The sequence below is a fragment of the Oryctolagus cuniculus genome, chromosome X (assembly GCF_051225735.1).
Source record: "Oryctolagus cuniculus isolate XC-2025 breed Fujian yellow rabbit chromosome X, ASM5122573v1, whole genome shotgun sequence".
NCBI lineage: Eukaryota > Metazoa > Chordata > Mammalia > Lagomorpha > Leporidae > Oryctolagus > Oryctolagus cuniculus.
Genome location: NC_142888.1, coordinates 85,376,314 through 85,394,931, shown reverse-complemented (window position 1 = coordinate 85,394,931; position 18,618 = coordinate 85,376,314). Strand labels below are relative to the sequence as shown.

General features: G+C 48.9%; 1 protein-coding gene and 1 pseudogene across 6 annotated transcripts in view; both read left to right on the top strand.

The window, feature by feature from the left end:
• Positions 1-312: 312 nt before the first annotated feature.
• LOC149119691 (small ribosomal subunit protein uS10 pseudogene) lies at positions 313-444 on the top strand (annotated as a pseudogene).
• Positions 445-6,135: 5,691 nt separating this feature from the next.
• Positions 6,136-18,618, top strand: part of FRMPD3 (FERM and PDZ domain containing 3) — a 107,743-nt gene continuing 95,260 nt past the window's right edge. Inside the window, exons 1-2 of one of the 6 annotated variants that reach the window (XM_070067474.2) lie at positions 6,136-6,688; positions 14,694-14,881. In XM_070067474.2, the coding sequence (XP_069923575.1) occupies positions 14,802-14,881 (80 nt within the window). In that variant the 5' untranslated portion in view covers positions 6,136-6,688; positions 14,694-14,801. The remainder of the gene's footprint in view (positions 6,689-14,693; positions 14,882-18,618) is intronic. The other 5 variants (XM_070067468.2, XM_070067470.2, XM_089323738.1 and 2 more) reach the window with 5 other exon arrangements.

The window sequence follows — 18,618 nt, the reverse complement described above, 5'->3', positions numbered from 1 at the left end:
GCAGTAGCGCTAGGTGCGTAGCATGTTTTTGCCCGCTTCTGCTCCTGACTCACTGCTGTTGGCTCTAGCCAAGGAACAAGTCGGTCAGGAAGCTGTGCAGCGGCCATGGCAGTTAAAGACAGCGGAATGACACCCGTGGAACCAGAGGGAGCCATTCACTGAATTAGGGTCACCTGACCAGACCTGGAGAATGTATGTGATGACTTGATCAGAGGAGCAAAGGAGAAGAATCTGGAAGTGAAAGGACCAGTTCAGATGCCTACCAAGACCCTGCAAATCACTACCAGGAAAACACCTGTGGGTTCTAAGACATGGGATAGGTTCCAGATGAGAATCCATAAGCTGCTCATTGACTTGCACAGTGCTTCTAAGCTGGTTAGGCAGATTACTCCCATCAGCGTTGAGCCAGGAGTAGAAGTTGAAGTCACCATTGCAGATGCCTAAGCCAACCAACTGTTTTAATAAATTGACTATCACTCGTTTAAAAAAATGGCGTATAGTTTTCAAAAATTTTTGGCACCAAAATAAACATCTTTTAATTCCATTTGCCATGAACTTTTTTTTTTATTTTTTTTTGACAGGCAGAGTGGACAGTGAGAGAGAGAGACAGAGAGAGAAAGGTCTTCCTTTGCCGTTGGTTCACCCTCCAATGGCCGCCGCTGCAGCCGGCGCACCGCGCTGATCCGATGGCAGGAGCCAGGATCCAGGTGCTTTTCCTGGTCTCCCATGGGGTGCAGGGCCCAAGCACCTGGGCCATCCTCCACTGCACTCCCTGGCCATAGCAGAGAGCTGGCCTGGAAGAGGGGCAACCGGGACAGAATCCGGCGCCCCGACCGGGACTAGAACCCGGTGTGCCGGCGCCGCAAGGTGGAGGATTAGCCTATTGAGCCACGGCGCCGGCCTGCCATGAACTTTTTAAAGTACTCCTAGAGAGAGAGAGAGAGAGAGAGAGAGAGCGAGAGCAAACGAGCAAGCGAGAGAGAGCGAGTGAGCTCACAGAAGTGGCAAACATTTGAAAAATTGTTGAGTATAGGTGACAGATAGAAAGGTAATTACTGTATTGGTCTTAAGGCCACTTGAGCAGCTCTGTATATTTGAAAGTATGCATCAGGAAATGTAAGGAATAAAACACACTCTTAATGTGGGTAGGCTTACGAAGAAATGCGTACTTGGCTATCTGTAGCGGCCAAAGATCTTACCAAAGGTAAGTTGCTGGGCCCAAGAGCATGTGGAATATTGGGGCACAATGATGGATATGAGGCAATGGGTGGTGGCTGTGTGACTGGGCCTTGTTGGTCTGTTGACCGGTAAGATGGAAGAGTTGTTCATTCTAGCTGATACTTGGTGACGGTGATAAGAAAAGTATTACGGGGAAGATACTCAGGTGGCAATGTAACACAGCTCACAGTTGGGGGGATCCCAAGGGATCTGTGTCACTTAGAGGCTGACTGTCCAATTTCTGCACACACCTCCTGCAGGCCATGGTGGTGCTTATGAGTCCTTCATGAGAACTAGAAGTTGCTGGAACCATTGTCAGTTCATGTAGGTTACCTCCATGTCACCCATCTGCACTTTCAAAACCTCATCAAACTGCTGGCTCTCTAACTCTCTGAAAGGTGACCCATAATGACTCTATGACCCGAGGTTTTTTAAGTGGAGATGTCAAATGCAGGACCTGTGACTTCAGCACCCAGCCCTGCCTCTGCGTGATCTGTTGGTCATTTGAGGCGTTATTGATGAAGGAGAAGGGGAGATTCTGACCCAGCGTGGGCCCCCTAGATGTTCTTGCCTGCAGCATGAAGGTGCCATCCATCTCACTGCTGGCAGGGCCTGAGGGTCAGTTCAGAACTCAACAAAGCGAGCCATTATGTTGAAGTCCAGCCCTCCAATCACATAACGAACTGTAATTTGTGGGGATCACTTTGTCCCTGCGATTGCTTTGCTAGACCTGCTCAGCATCAATCCCCTACCCGCTCCGGGGCCTCATCTGTCCTCAGCAGACAGAAAAGATTGTGACCCTCCCAGTGTACTTGGGAAAGGGACAGGAACTTAATTTGCATTTTCCCTTTGCCAGCATTTGCCTGGTGTCTACATTAATCACCATAAAGGATAAATGCCACTGAGAGAATGAAGCAGGGAGGGCTTGGGGGAGATACAGAGACCTAGTGCCTGAGCAAACAGTGGAGTCTAAGGGAAGGGGAGCTCTCACTTCATCTTCTGAATCTCTGCGACTTGAGCCTCTTGAAAATTAGATCTCCTTCCAAGTCATGGTTGATAGCCATTTTCCAAAGTAATTGAGTCTGGGTCTAAAAGAAATCGGGCTGTAAGCACGGGCTGATGCAATGGAGTTATAACCAAAAAGAATGCAGGTGGGAGATTGGATAGACCAGAATAGTCCAGGATATTAGCAATTACTTACTGGTTCCATTTCCTTTGCTTTGCACATAAATAGAGACTCAGTGCGGAGAAGGGACTTACCCAAGGCCACCTCACTAATTAGTCCAGGTGGAGCCCTGGACTCCTACTCCAGTCCCTCGTTATAAATCACAACACACATTGTGCTGACAAGGAAAACCTCCTGAGCTGGGAGTGCTTTTTCTCTCCAGCGCCTTTGCCAGGCGGCACTGATTGAAACCTAGTCTTGGAAATGGCTACCCTCCCCCCTCCCTGTCTTACCGCAGCGAGGTGGTCATGCTCTGGAGTCAGGCCAAGCTCCAGTAGGTCCTTGCTCTCTCTCCAGCCCGCTCCCCCTCCCTGTCCTTTGTCAGCAGAGGCTTACTGGAAAGGCCACTCTGCAATGAAGATAATGTCAGTGAAGTGCTTGTTAGTAGGTAGCCGCTGGCTCACTACAGGCCCGGCCATCTCCCTTGCTCCTACTCTGAGGCCCTTGATTTGTGTTGCACCTGGCCTACCTCCTATTACCCTTGACTCTGAGTGCAGGGGTTACTTGATTCTGCCCTGGGACTCATATTTTTCCTCACCTCAGCTTCCAGAGCCAGCGGATTCTCTGTTGGACTGCTAGAGAGGAGGAGCCAGGGAGCAAACCTTGGGGGAAGGAGCATTGTAGGATTTTCAGGGTCCCGGAATCTCTGAGCAGGAAGGGACCTGGCTCTGTCTCCATGGTGGACACAGAAAAATGGAGGATCACTGTCATGACAGCATAGCCTAATTTTTGGAGCAGAGCATAATGGAGTTTGCTTCAATAGGAGTGTGGGTACTGTTGGGCAGGGCTTGTGCAGAGGGGAGGCTAAGGGAGAGGTTGGAGGATACAGAAGATGCTCATTATTTTCACGATGGAGTAAAACTTAGTGCAGGGGGCCGGCGCCGCGGCTCAATAGGCTAATCCTCCGCCTTGTGGCGCCAGCACACCGGGTTCTAGTCCCGGTTGCCCCTCTTCCAGGCCAGCTCTCTGCTGTGGCCAGGGAGTGCAGTGGAGGATGGCCCAAGTGCTTGGGCCCTGCACCCCATGGGAGACCAGGAAAAGCACCTGGATCCTGCTTTCGGATCAGCACAGTGCGCTGGCAGCAGCACGCCAGCGGCGGCGGCCATTGGAGGGTGAACCAACGGCAAAGGAAGACCTTTCTCTCTGTCTCTCTCTCTCTCTCACTGTCCACTCTGCCTGTCAAAAAAAAAAAAAAAAACTTAGTGCAAAGGGTTGCAAAGCTGTTGATGGGCAGCTGTCCCTGTCTATACATTCAGTCCTATCCATGGTTTGAAACCCATGAGGATGAGGTGTGGGTAAGGCCTAATAGCTCCATCTCCCTGAGACTCCATATAGAGGAGAGGGGAGTTGTCTGCTGCATTCAGGGCTCCCACATACAGTTGTGCAGGCTGTGAACTGCATACATGTGCTTGGCCAAGGGGATGAGTAAGGAGTAGAAATCTAGTCCATGTTCTGCTTCCCAAATGGTGCACCCTGGCTCAGGGCTGATTCCACCTGGAAGAAGAGGTACATTTCCCATATTGTTCAAGGGCTTGTGCTCACCCAGGGAGGAGTAGCATCTTCTAAGCTTTTTGCACAAAAGGTACTGAGTAGACCACTGATGGCTCTGGGTGTGATCAGCCATGGGCTCCAGCACCCTGAGGAGAGCCAACCATGAGTTCCTAAGGCTGAGACCCTCGCCAGCCCTGTGCAGCCCTGGGACCCAGCCTGAGATTTGGTGCTCTTGCCGGCCGTCTTCTGAGCACAGGGCAGGCAATGCGGTGAGGCAGCTCGCTTGGGTCCTACGGCCCGTCCTCGTGACGAGTCCTAGATTTCTGAGCTCTCTCCACCCTGGATTTTCTGCCCTTGTGTTCTGCCCACCTGTTTGGCTCAGCCACCACATCTTGGATGCCCATGTCCTTCCTGGTTGAATGGTGCCAACTGTTTGTGTGAATCGTGACTCGGACTGCTGTGTCCCCTGTTTTCTCTGCCCTGCCCTCCCAGCTGCCCCTCTGTAATCAGCAGCCAGAACACATCCTGGGCCTGTCAGGTCTTAATGCAGGGGCTGGGTAGGGGTGGGGCTTGCCAAGCTCTCTGCTCTTGCTCCCTGTCTGTCTGTCTGGCGGCCTCTGGTGGTGCTTTTCACAGCGAAAGAGCACCTTCACCAGGGCTGTCAGCTTGAAAGCTTTGTCCTGTCCACCTGGTGCCACAACGAGATCCCACCAGATCCCCACGCATCCTCTCTGGGCTGCAGGGGAGGAGCTGGAGGGCCTGCGTGGTGTGAAGGGGTGGAGGGGCACGCCAGTCCTTGGGATCAGACCAGCTCCTTCTGGCTGTGTGCACCTCACCCCCCACCTGCCTGGCTGTACAGGGCGAAGGCTTCCAAATGAGCTCACTGGGCTCTCCCAGAGGCCAGCGGATTATGGTGCCAGATGGGCCTGAAGCAAACGGCCCAACGGAGTGCTGCTGGGGAGGAAGGGAGCCTCAGGTCAGGACCAGCACTGGGCAGGCCGGGGGCCTTGGAGGGGGGGGAGGCCAGAAGGAAGGAGCCGTGTTCTTTGTATTTCTCTGCTCTGACAGGAAGTCCATCATCTTCTCCACCTGAGCCCCTTCAAGTGCGGACCGGCTAAAGCCCTTGAATAAAGAATGTGAATGGAGCAGCTAAGCATTCTCCCGGACCGCCTCCTTCCTCCCTCCCCAAATCTCAGAGCTGGAAGGAGCCAGACAGTGGAAGAAGGGGCGGGGAAGGAAAGCAGAGGGCCTGCCATCAATCTCCTTCCCTGACAAGCTGCGTCATCACTGGCTCCAGCTGGCTCCCTTGGGGCAGGGGGCGGGGAGCTTGGTGTAGCTCTTACTGGGAAGAGCAGGGGGAAAAAAGAGACAATCAGGTACTGGGTCTCCGAGCCAGGACTTGGGCCAAGGCAAAAGGCCGAGGTGCCCATCTAGGGAGAGTCAGTAAGAGACAAGTCCAGGAACGCTGGGTCCTTTAGGAAATGTCTGGCCCAGGGCAAGTCCAAGTGTGAGTGGATACTGGACAGCCAGCCAGCTTCAGAGAGGCCAGCAGCGGTCTCTGTGCTGCCTGGGAGGACCACTGGGACCCCTAACAGCCCAGTCAGTCTCCCAGAGGCGGCTTCAAATCCCAGCAGTTGCCATGAGCTAATTGGGAAGCCTACAAATACGGTCATGCCAAGACAAGAGGCTTAGAAAGAGGAGGGAAGCAGAAATTCTGTTTGCTCTCAGTCAGAAATGTCTGCTTCCTGGTTCTTCTGAACTCTTCTTGGAAAGAACCACACACCCTGAAAGAATGTTCCAATTTAGTCACGCCAGTGGGCCAAGCCAACCACGTAATTTGGTAAGGGGGAAGGGATGGGGAAGGCGCTCCGGAGTGGAAGGGAGCTTCTCCATGCGTGGAGCTTGGGTTCCTCTGCTGGTGAGACAGTTCTTCAGAAAACTGCTCTTCGGCTGGGTGGGTTCTTCGCAGGGGCCCCACTGGAGGAATTTGTCAGTGGCGATTTTTTTTTCAGCAGATGGGACAGATAGGGGTAGGGGTGAGGTGGGGTCAGGGTGGGGGGAGGCTGAGGCATGGGACAGAGCTCCCAAACAAGCATCTCCCAGCTACTAAGAAGGAGCCTGGACCAAATTAAATGTTTTACTTCTGTTCGGATGGAGTGGCTTGTTGAAATTTTGTTCAAGCATGTTAGAAAATGCGTATGTTTCTGCCTGGGTTTAATTGGCTTACCAGGTTTTGAGAAAGCACCTCCGTCCTGTGTTCAATACGAAAAGTACCTGTGAAGTTCTGAGAAAGTTCAGGCAATTAACAAGTTTAATCCTGATGTAGAGTTTCCAGTCTGCTCGACTGCAGCTCCCGCCCTTGAGTAAATGACCCTGGGAAAAGGGAACTCGAGGCACCTGGAGCCCACGGCGGACCATGAGGCCTCACTCACTCTCATTCCCTTTAAACCAGGCCATCGTCCCCGTGCAAAGGGTAGGAGTAGAGGCGAGCAGGGGTCTAGAGGAAAGAGTACTGTTCCTTTGTGCTTGGTTCTATCCTGCTCAGTGGCTTACGCACTGAAGAGCAGCCATTCGTCACATTGAACTTCAGGAGCTGAGATGGGATGATCCACCCCTCAGACCTGGGCCTATGAAAAACCAGGGCTTTGGCACGTGCAACCTGCCATCCTCTGCCTTTGCCTTCTCTGGCTGCAGCTAAGCTGCTGCTACAGTGCTGACTCCTGCCTCGTCCATGATGGAGTGAACGTTGAGCAGGTGAGTTGCCCTGTGAAGCTAACTTCATTGAGAGCTGCTTCAAATGCTGGAGGGATAAGGAGCTAGGAGGGAGTGTGGAGGAGTGGGGAGGAAGATACTCATGATTGCATGAGGAAAGAGCCCTGGGAGGCTGAGGTAAGCCTGAACCTTTCCTGCATCCTGTTTCCAGTGACCCTGGAAGAATGGGTCCAGCTGTTCCAGAAACATATTTCTTAGACATAGATCTCCAGTAGGAAGCTTCATGGGTGTCTGCCCACACAGCAGTTACTTACATGGGGCGCCTTGACCCTCACAGGCCCCTCCCAGCCACGGAAAACTCTCCATGCTTTGCCATGACCCCTGAAAATGATTGCTTGGAGCCAAGGCATTGTCTTCCAAAGGCCCTTGTTAAAAAGTACATTTTTTATTTTGTCTTGGAAAAAGGTCTTCATCTACCAGAATCATTGGCTTTTACCTGTCAAAGAGCAGGGTCAGAAGTAAATGAAATCCAGGGCAGAGAATGTTGATGGGAAGGGAAGAGGGAGGTTTGCAGCACAATGGGCTAGTTCAGTTGGGAGTCATTGCTTGTACAGGGAGGGAGAAGCAGACAGCTGAGAAGGAACTCAGAGATGAATGGCATCAGTTATCCCTATAATCTGGATAGCCACGTGGTCTCCCCTGCCCGTCAGGAGATAAGAGTCCTTCAGAATCCATATGCTTCTAGATTTCTGCCTCTGCAGACAGGGCCTCTCTTCTCCTTGTCCCCCACAGCGGTTGCCTGGCACAGTCGGGGCGCTCTCCGAACACGTTGCTACCAGGCCCCACACAAGCCTGATTCTAGCCTCATCTCAGGGGATGCCCTGGGGGCACTTCTGGTTTTCAAAGGCTTCCCCAAATGATTCTAAAGTGCAGCCAGTTAGGAAGTGCTGGTTTACACCGTGCACCTGTTGCATCTTTTCATGTCGACCAAAATGTGGAGCCTCACGCTCTTCCTTAAATCCACACAAATAACCATTCACCCAAGGGAATGTGTATGTTGAAAAAAGGCTTTGGGGAGCCAGAGGACTTGTCTCACAGCAGCATAAGCAAGTGACAGTTTTAAAGTAGGAATCGTGGGCCTAAGAAGTCCCTTGGTCATTTTCTCAGGCGAGTTCCAGTCTTCCATCCTGTTCCTCACTTTTCCTTTTTCCTCCATCTACTCCTCTCCGCTCTGCCCACCTCACAACCCTAAAGTCTTGTTCAATGATACCACACAATGTTAAACTCTCTCCTCCCTTTCCCTGGCTCCTTCCTACTCATGCCATCAAGTCCAGCAGCTTATTAAACTCTTTTCCTAAAGACAGAATCCAAGAAGGATTCTGGTACCAGCTGGTGAGACTGACATTTCACCCCAGATCCACATGGCTTTGACAAGGACCCCAAATGTCCTCGTCATTATATCTCCATTGGCTCTGAGAACCGTCACAGATGTATGCGCTGCTATTTTCATACAAAGAAGCAGGGCCCAGATCTTGCAAGGGAGGACTAAGTTGGCAAAGCATTTCAAGAGTGATCCTCTGTGTATCCACTTGAGGGAGTCTTGGTGTCCCTGTAGGTAGCTGTCTAGTCCTTATGGCTATTATTCAAATTTTGACCATTTGCAGACTGACAGAATTTGAAATGAAGAGAAAAACACCCTGATTTGTGACCTGGAAGATGTACAGATATCATTACTACAACAATATTTTGATAGAGAATATGAATATTTATTGTACACTCTCCTATGCCAACCATTGGATATGATGGTGTCTGAAACCTGTGTGCATGGCATAGTGTAGTAGGTTTTATTTTTTTAACTCCTCTTCTTTTTTAAATTATTATTTCCCCATAGTTTAAAAAAATTGAGGGAAGACAGAGACTCAACCCCTGATTCACTCCCCAGATGCCAACAACAGCAGGGACTGGGCCAGACCAAAGCCAGGAGCCATGAACTCAGTGTGGGTGGCAGGGAACGAACTACTTGAGCCATTATCACCTCCTGCCTCCCAGGATGCACATTAGCAGAAAGCTGGAATCGGAAGTGTGGACAGGTGCATGGTACGGCAACTAGCCTTTCCCAGGACTTTCCGTGATGCTCACAACTGGACAGTGAGGACGCCTCTGTCCCTTAAGCTTTCCTTCCCAGAGCTCTGTCAGGTTCTCAGAGGTTGGATCTCTAGCTAGCTGGTTAACAGCCATCAGTGTCTGTGGTGGACCAGGCACAGGCTTGCTATCTCACGTGCTTCATCTCATTGGGTCCTCACAATGGGGAGGCAGAGAGTCTGTATTATCGTCTGCATTTTACAACTGTGAAAACTGACCACCTACCATCAGGCTTTCTGACCCCAATGCCTTTCAAACCACACCACTACCTAATGCCAACCTCCAAGGCATGACTGAGAGAAAGCAAGCTCCTTCATCATCGGTAAACAACATCATTGTCATCACATAATCATATCAGCTATCATTTGTCAGGCACTTTCTTTGTACTAAGAACTGCACTGGGCCTGGCGCTGTGGTGTAGTGGGTTAAGCCACTACAGCTGCAGTGCCAGTATTCCATATGGGCGCTGGTTCAAATCTCGGCTATGCCACTTCTGATCCAGCTCCCAGCAAATGTGCCTTGGAAGGCAGTGGAAGATAGTACAAGTGTTTGGGCCTCTGCACCCACATGGGAAACCCAGAATAAGCTTCTAGCTCCTGGCTTCAGATTGGCCCAACTCCAGCCATTGCAGCCATTTGAGGAGTGAGCCAGCAGATGTCTTTTCTCTGTCTCTGTCTTCTCTCTGTGTCTCCCTCTCTCGTAACTCTGCCTTTTGAATAAATAAATAAATCTAAAAACTGCACTAAGGCTTTAATAAAGATAAATAATATGAATAGCAGTTAGTAGTAATTGAGTTTATATGTGTCAGGCACTGTCTTAAAAACTCTTACAAGGATTGCCCTAATCATTCTGCATCATATTGTACTGAAACAGACACTGTTCTTAGCCCTGTTTTAGAGAAGAGAAAACTGAGATTTAGACAGGCTAATTAACTCCCACGACCTCATGGCTAGTGAGTGGCAGGGCTGGGATGTGACCTCTGTGTGACTCTAGAACCTTACCTCCTCTGCTGTACTGCCTGTTACATGAGGGGTTCTGCCTGAAGAGAGATGTCCGTTTCTTCTTGCTACCCTTTTGGGAGAGCTGTTTGCGGCTGGTGTCTGGTCACTGGAGAGCTCTCTTGGACTGCTAACCAGGACCGGCTGGGGTGGCCAGGCAGCATGGGTGAGAGCAGATGCTCTCCTGATGAACTGACAACCCAAGCGCTTCCCATCTGACAGCCAGTGCCAGGAGAATAGGAAATCTGCCTAGAGACGGCCTCCTGGCCAAAGCATTTTTACAGCCAAACTTTGGGAAAATACAGTAGCCGAGACCTGTGTAGGCAGAGGCCAGGTAAACAAGATGACTCTTGCTGGTTTTTTTCCTTCTCCACATTCACAGGAGTAGGTTCTCTGCTTATTGTACCCACAGCATCTGCATACTAGCATCTTTTGCTGGTGCCACCCCCTTTGTCCTCCTCACCCCAGCTAACCTGAGTCCCTTAGTTCTGTCTCCTTTCGCTGTCATTTGCCCATCACTTCATTTCCTTCCTCTTTAGAAAATGCCAGCTCCTCTTCGCTCCAAATCTCTTCATTTTTCCCTGCTTCCATTTCAGCACAATCCACATTAAGGTTGTAAAGCACTATGGAAGGTAGTGAATAAGGCAGGATGGTAAATAGAGTTTTATGCTATTTTGCCATCGCTGAGCTGGGAGTCTTTCAAAACCAGTGGCAGTTCACAGCCCTGGCATACCTGTGTTTCTGCAGAGCTATTAACTAGCTGTACAGGAGGTCTGTGGCCATGACCCCAAAGGTACATTTCTCAGATCATTCAAAGTCACTCCAGGTGTGGTAGTATCAGCTTGACTAACATTTTCCAAATGGGCATCCATGGGACCTCGAATGCTAGGGCTGAATAGGTACCATGGGGAGAAAAAGATTTCTGGGTACAAACGACTTTGATAAATGCTGGATTAAATAAGTTAAACTCTACTGCAGGATTTAACAGAGCCCTTAATATACTAATAAGAACCAGGAATCTCCAAGAGGACCTTTACAGCGTTGCCATTCAGAGTGTGATCTGAGGATTGGCAGCACATTCATCACCTGGGAGCTTGCTGGAACTGCGAAATCTCAGGCCTCCCTCCTAGACTTTCCGAGGCAGAAGTGGCGTTGAAACAAGATCCTCAGGTGATTTGTGTGTGCATTCAATTCTGCAAAGCACGGACTTAGAGTACATGGCGTTTCTCAAACTTCTGCTCGCGGCATTTCATTACCAAGACTCTTATGGGACTCATGTTCCCTGAAACATACTTTGGGAAAATATGAGGGGGGGGGCAGTTCTTCAAAAAGTTCATGAAAAATACAAACTATGAAAAAACTATACATGGATTTCAAAGTATTTGACACCAAAATAAACTTACCTTTGAATTCCACTTTTCCCTAAACTTTAAAAAAAAAATACCCTCATTTCAAGACTAAAAAGGCCTTCCTATGAATTATTATTGTTTGGGAACTCCATGAAAAAACATTAGCTGAAGCAACATTTAGAAATTGGGAGGTTGATTGTTTGTATGTTACCGGAAGACTCGTTTGATGGAAGTTTCAATTCTTCTGAGTCTTGGGTTATCTGAAAATCTTCCCCATACCCCTTGTTCCCAATTAACTCATTTCCTGGGGCCTGTTTAAATCATGCCATGGCTGTTCTTTGTCTGTTCTCTGGCCCGGATCAACCTGTTCATTTCTTAAACTCAGCGACTTCTCCAGAGTACTAGAGCTCAGGATCCCAGCATCTAAAGAATGTTCCACAGTCCCCTGCTGTAGAACATTATAAAGGCAATTTTATAAGCTGGGCAACTTTTCAGTCCGGTGTGTTCCGTTCAGTTAAGCTGTCATTGTTTTTCTTTTAGGCCTTCAAGCTATTGTGCCAAACATCAGAATAACACTAGCTATTTTGTATTCACATCTTGCAACTCATTTGGGGGCATTGTTAATATTTTATAAGAAATTCTCATTTTTCCACTCGTATTTGTGATTTTCAAGTGTGTTGCTACATTGCATTCATAAACATGATTTTTATTAAGTCTCAGGGCCCCGGTTTTTCCCCCTCAGAGAAACACATCACCAATTTTATGTTAAAAGTTAAATAGGAAATCAGCTCTGATATGTGAAAATTTGATCTGCAAGACTTGTCCAGTATGGACCCATTCTGTGCAATCAGGTGCTGCTGGCCCTAACCCCTGTTTATGACACAGGCAAGGCTCTCAGCAAGGTCTCATGGAGGTTGTCATCAAGAACCTTCCTGGCTGGTGCCGTGGCTTACTAGGCTAATCCTCCACCTGCGGCGCCGGCACCTCGGGTTCTAGTCCCAGTTGGGATGCTGGATTCTGTCCCGGTTGCTCCTCTTCCAGTCCAGCTCTCTGCTGTGGCCCGGGAAGGCAGTGGAGGATGGCCCAAGTGCTTGGGCCCTGCACCCGCATGGGAGACCAGGAGGAAGCACCTGGCTCCTGGCTTTGGATTGGTGCAGTGCCAGCTGTAGTGGCCATTTGGGGGGTGAACCAACGGAAGGAAGACCTTTCTCTCTGTCTCTCTCACTGTCTAACTCTGCCTGTCAAAAATAAAAAAAGAACCTTCCTTCCCAGTGACCACTTTCTGTGGCGAGCCAGAATTGTTTGTTCAGAGTGAAGTGGAGGAGGTGAGATGAGCCAGCTGTTTAGTGCCTAGAGATGTGTGAAAGTAAGATCACTCTGTTAGACCTGTAGGACTGGAGGGCCCACCAACCCAGAGGTCACCTACTATGGGTTTAGAGCAGTGCAACTGACTCTCCCATACTCCAAACATGAGCAGAAATATCAGAATAAAGGGAAATGGGGTTATGAAAACACATCTTCACTTTGGACCACGAGATCCAAGATTTCATTCGAATTCCTCCTTTGTTCAGTGACACTGGCAATGCTGTGGTTCAGAGCCCCATTGGCTTAAATCTAAATGCAAACCCACCTGGGCAAGGGTAACCATTGTTGCTGGTGGCCTCTAACCCTTCCATGTATCAGCATCCATTTGTGATGCCAACTATTTAGGATGCACTAGTGGTTGTACTGGATTTTTTTCTTTCTTTCTGGTGACAATCCACAATTAGTATATTCAGAAATTTTCCTTGCAAGAAATCCACAGGCCTTTTAAAAGAGACTAAAAGCACACAGATTATTCTCTGTAATTTATGCCTGGGCTACCATTTCTTGAGCATTTTTCCTGTATGCCAGGCACTGGGCTTGGCACTTTACACGTGTTATCTCATTTAACCTTCACAATTACTCTTTACTTCCATTTTACAGATAATGAAATGGAGCCTCAGAGAAGTAGGTGACTTACTCAAAGCAACTCCCACAAGCCCCGATCTGTGGAACTCCCAAGTCATGCTCTCTGTTCCTCGGGCTGGGAGACTGGTTTGGATGCCAGAGAGCACTGCAGAGGCCCTGAGTTCTGAGGCGGCCGGTGGACTTCTACAGAAGCAAAAGGAAGGACTAGGGATTGAGGACTGGCAGGCGTGAATGGTTGTCTCATAATTTTAGCTACGGTTAGATCTGCAAGCAAGGCTAAGGTGTGCCTCATAGCCCGCTTGGAGATCTAGTAACAGATCTCACTCCTGATCTACCTCTACACACATAAGCATTCCCATATTCTTCCAGCAGTGCTGGCCTTCTGGACACTCCTTGGTCATCCCAGGTACACTCCACTTCGGGGCCTTTGTCCGTGCTACTCTTTGCGTATGCCCGACAGGCTCCTTCCCTGGACAGCAACGTGGCTCACGCCCTCTTTTCCTTCGGCTCTCTTTGCCCAGTTGTCACTTCCTCAGTAGGGCCCTCCCTGATCACCATCTTCAAAGTTGCAACTGCTTGTCTCCAAACCTGTATCCCCTTTTCTTGCTTTATTTCTCTCCAAAGCGCTTACTCTCTAAACTTTATAGCATTTTCCCTACTTATCTGTTTATTGTCTGTGTTTTCTCACTAGAATGCAAGCTCCACGAGACCGGGAGTTCTCATTTCTGTGTTCCCTGCCGTATCTTTGGTGTCTAGAATAGTATGTGACACATAGTAGGACCTCAGTACCCACTTGTGTAAGATGATTGAATATGCAGGTAGCTTTATATGTGGCTCCGCACCCCTCCCATATCTACTGAGCTGCACAGCATCGTTGAGATAAAATAGAAGGTGAGTGGGTGAGAGAATGTATAACCTTGTGAGTGAGGAGACATGGGCTGGGAGTACTCTGGGAACAAAATGCCCACGGTTCTCAACGTGGCTCGAGCCAAGAACCCACATTCATTCTGGATACCTCTTGACAGTGATCCTACTCTAGTGTCCACTGATTTACAAACACATAGTGACCACAAACTAATATGAATGCAATGATATTTTAAAATATACTTAGCCTAGTGGTTAAGATTGCCCACACCCCATAATGAAGCACCAAGGCTCAATTCTGAGCTCTGGCTTCTGACCCCAGCTTCTGCCAATGCAACCCTGGGAGGCAGTGGTGATGGCTTCAGTAATTGAGTGCCTGCCGCCTATGTGGGAGACCTGGATAGCAGTCCAAGCCCAGTTCTGTCTGTTGCCGGTATCTGGAGAATGAACCAGCAGATGGGAGGCTCTCTTTGTCTGTTACCTGTATGTCTTGCTCTCTCTTTCTGTCTCAAATAAATTTAAAAAGCAATAATAAAAATGAATGTGCATTCTGTTAATCATTAGGACATCTGCCTAGTATTTGGAAAGTAGTGATATAAACGTGTGTGAGATGTTTCACAATGGTGCTTTAATAACTGGTCTCTGACATTTCTTAGCCATGGTTTGATTTCTGGCACTGCCATTTATTGCCTGTGTGGTCTCGAGCAAGTTACTTAAACCTCTGCCTCGTGTCCTCATCTGCAGATGCGGGCTAATGATAGCACCGAGCTCACAGAGTTGTCAAGAAGATTCAATGAGATATTGTGTGTAGAGCTCATGTGAGGTGGCTGGCATGTAGCAAATTCTGCCCTAATGGGAGCTGCTATCATCTTCTTCTTTATCCTCATCATCCTCTTCAGTGATCATTTGCGTCCACACATAAATTCTTCCAGGTATGTGGATTTGCATCCCTATTGTAGTACCCTGTGGCCCCTGGAGTCCTGAGCTTTACAGACTGGGAGTCAGTGCAGCTGCACTAAGTGTTACTGGCAGTCAAACAAGATGGGTTGGAGCCTGGATGGACAGGGATGTGGGCATAATGAGAATGAGAAGGTAGACCAGAGAGAGAGAGTGGCCGTAGTTATCTTGGGATAATGGCTAGATACGCACATGCAGAGAGGAAGCCAGTAACTGTGCGGGAGGCCTTCCAACACTTTCAAACACTTTTAGCTTAAAGGTTGCTCAGGAAGACAGATAAAGATAGTTATTACTGAATAGCACTGATGTAAGTTCCAAGTGTTTTATCACCTCAGAGTGTTAGCTGTTCAGACGTGATGAGGTTGCTATGATCACCACTTTGGCTGGCCTGACCTTCCAGAAAGAATTCTGAGATCCAGGTGGTAGCCCATTAGCAGAAAGCTGGGTCTGAGTGACCTGAACAGGTTCTCAGCAGTTATTTTCCCACAAATGGAGACTTGACAAAGCTGTTCTATGGGGCTGCAGCTCAAAGGGCAGCCATCTGAGCCCTAGGGGGTGCTGAGCTGGGCAGCAGCAGTGGGTAGTCAGTGGGCAAGGATGCTCTCTCTGGCACTTTATTGCTGCGCCCTTTGGAACAGGAGGCATAAAGTGCATTAACCAGGGAGTTTGGTGAGCCCTGTTGGCTCAAGAGACCAAACAAGAAGCAGGTCAAGGATGGAGCTCAGTGTGGCAATGGGGGAGGAGTGGCCACCCCCTGAGGCTCCACATTATTAGACAGGAACTAGTCCTCCCATGGAGAGAGCACACAAGCTGTGCCCATAGGCTGATTGATTTGATGAGGGTGGTGAGTACATTCTGTGATTTTTGCTCAAAATGGGCAATAGAACCAATTAAACCTCACCTTCTGGGAACCCCAGCTTTTGGGTTAATTTTAGGAAGCTAATCTTTGTGGAAAAACAAAAGCTCTGGTGGCACTTGACAGTATGCCACAAGGAGACCGCTTCTTCTTGACCTTCAAGTAGAACGCCCAAACTCTTGTGTAAGTCAGGAACTTCGATTCCCAAACCAAGGACCTTCAAAAAGATAGTTCTGTCAGTCCCATGCAGATTGGCTGGGGGCCCTCTCCATTCCTCCTGGCCGCCTTGACTCCATTCTAATCGTGGTGCAGTGGACCATTTGTAACTGTCCAGTCCCTTTCTGGGCCTGATAGGGAGTTCTGCTCTGGGGCCTCATTTGCATACACAAATGCAGACTGGCATCTGTCAGCTTAGCACCTCAAGCCAAGGATCTGGAGCCGTGACGGGCAACCTTCTGGGCAAATACCCTGGATATTGGATTCAAAAAATGACAGTGTCAAATTGGGGCTAATTTGCATAGGCTTATCAGGTTAATTACTACAGTGTCTCCAGGAACTTAAAAATCCTTGAATTCTTATGCAACCAGAATGCTCAAAGTCTGTTGCTATGAAACTTGGAGTGTAAATTACCATGAATACCATTAATCTGTTCACTAGGAGGTTAATTTGCAATTTGTTGGCAAATCACATGTGGGTCTTATAGCAAGAATGTGGGTGGTGTTTTTGTGCCAAAGCGTGGCCCCTCCTGTGTTTCTGGATGTGTATTTGTGAGTGTGTGTGTGTGTGTGTGTGCATGCACACACACTCATGCATGCATCTGAGATTGGCACTGTGTGAGAACTCACATCCTGGGTTTTCTCACTGCTCCCTAGATCACGCCTGGCTCTTCCGGCACCCCCTGGGTCCTAGGGCATGTGTTCTCAGAGTTGGAGGACCACTGTGCAGAGCACTTCTTGGCCCAGTGTCAGCCAGCTTATGAAACATTAGCTCCTCCTGAGACAGGATCGCAAAGGTGTATGTTAATGCCTTAGAATCATCTGGCCTTTCGGAAAGATGCACTTTCCTGTAATGGCTCTCAAGTTGTTTTTGTATGCAGGCAGGCTACTCCTGGCAAAGGAACTTGGAACATCTCAAAGAAACAGGACAGAGAAGTTGCTGTGAGATAGGAGATGGTGACTGGGCCCACATTGGATGGGGGTGGGAGGAGGAAGACTTGAGAGAGCTGTGGGGCCCCTACACTCCTGTTAACAGAAGTGGCAGGGTTGGTGAGACAAATCTCATCCAGCTGTATTAACATGCTCTTCTACAAAAGACTGATGCTTAGAACAAATGGAGGAAGATCCCCTCTTGATTTAGGGGCCAAACTGTGGGGTATGACAGAAGGGATGTTGGAACCTACTCATCCAGAAATAGCTCCCTAACTAGCATCCCAGTGCTGGAAACCCCCCTTTGTTTGGAAGCATTGGAGATTCCAATACGTTGGCTGGAAAAAAAGACCAAGTGGCAGAGCAGGACCTGAAGGGGAATGGGCTAAGGGGGGATCCCTAGAAAATTCTCAATGCTTTGAAGGCACCCTGACAAGCCAGAGTATGGGAATCCTGTGGATCTGTTATAGCAGGAGGCTGTTCAAAGGAGTAGGGGCATACTGAGAGTTGGGAAAGACTCTGAAAGCAGTCACATCCATCTACCCTACAGGAGAGCCTTAGAGGAGGCTGGGGAGAGGCATAGAGGTTTACGATGCTGGTTTGAAGAACACAGATTTACGATGCCAGGTAGAACTAGGTTTAAGTCTGCTGAGAACAAGAGAGCCCCAGAAAAGAGGCTGCCACTGCTTCCTCTTGAACCCCTCTCTTCTCCACAGCACCTTCCTCCTTGTTCTTCAAAGAGCATTTACTGAGGACCCATTCCGTGCCAGGCTGTGGGGACACAGGGAACAAGACCTATGTCCCACCCTGCCCTCAGCGAACTTGCATGACTCACATTCCAGTAGAGGGTGGGCTTGTCAATCAGCTCTGTCTAGGGAAACGGAAGAGATTCAGAGAGGGATTCCAAGGTGACTCTTGGGCTGAGTCCGAAAAGATGAGTTGGAGGTTGTCAAGAAGACAGGGGTCAGAGGGCATTCTGGGTACAGAAACAGCGAGGGTAAAAGTATATATAAAAGTATGAAGGAGCCTGGAACGGTCCTTTTGAGAAAGGTGAGACTGCCTTCTCTCTATAGTAGAAAGCGCCATGTTCCTTAAAACATCACCTAGCACTTGCACAATTGGCGCAAAAGGAGACTGCCTCAGCATGAAGAAGCAGGGACCCACCATGGGGGTCATTGAATGCACCACAGTGTTGTCTAGATCAGGCCGAAGCTTTCAGAAAAAGCCATGTGTTAAAGGCCTGGAGGTGACAAAAGGGAAAGCAATGGGAAGAGTAATAATAATAGAAACAGCTCATCTTTGTGGAACATTCCTCTGTACCAGGGTACTTGACAATTTTCATAGAAATTTAAAGATGTTTATTATAGCACAATTTTGAAATCTATACATAGTTTTTTCAGAATATACATTTCCATAAGCGTTTTGAAGACCCTCATTTATACACACACACACACACACACACACACACACACACCCTGCTTCATTTTAGTTCCCATAATAAGCTTGTGAAGTAGACATGGTACTGTCCCTGTGCCAGTTTTCCAGATAAGGATCTGAAAGCTAGACTAGACAATTGGTCTTAGAAGGGATAATTCTGGGGGCCGGCACTGTGGCGTAGCAGGTAAAACTGGCACCTGCAGTGCCGGCATCCCATATGGGTGCCGGTTCCAGTCCCAGCTGCTCCTCTTCCAGCCCAGCTCTCTGCTAAAAT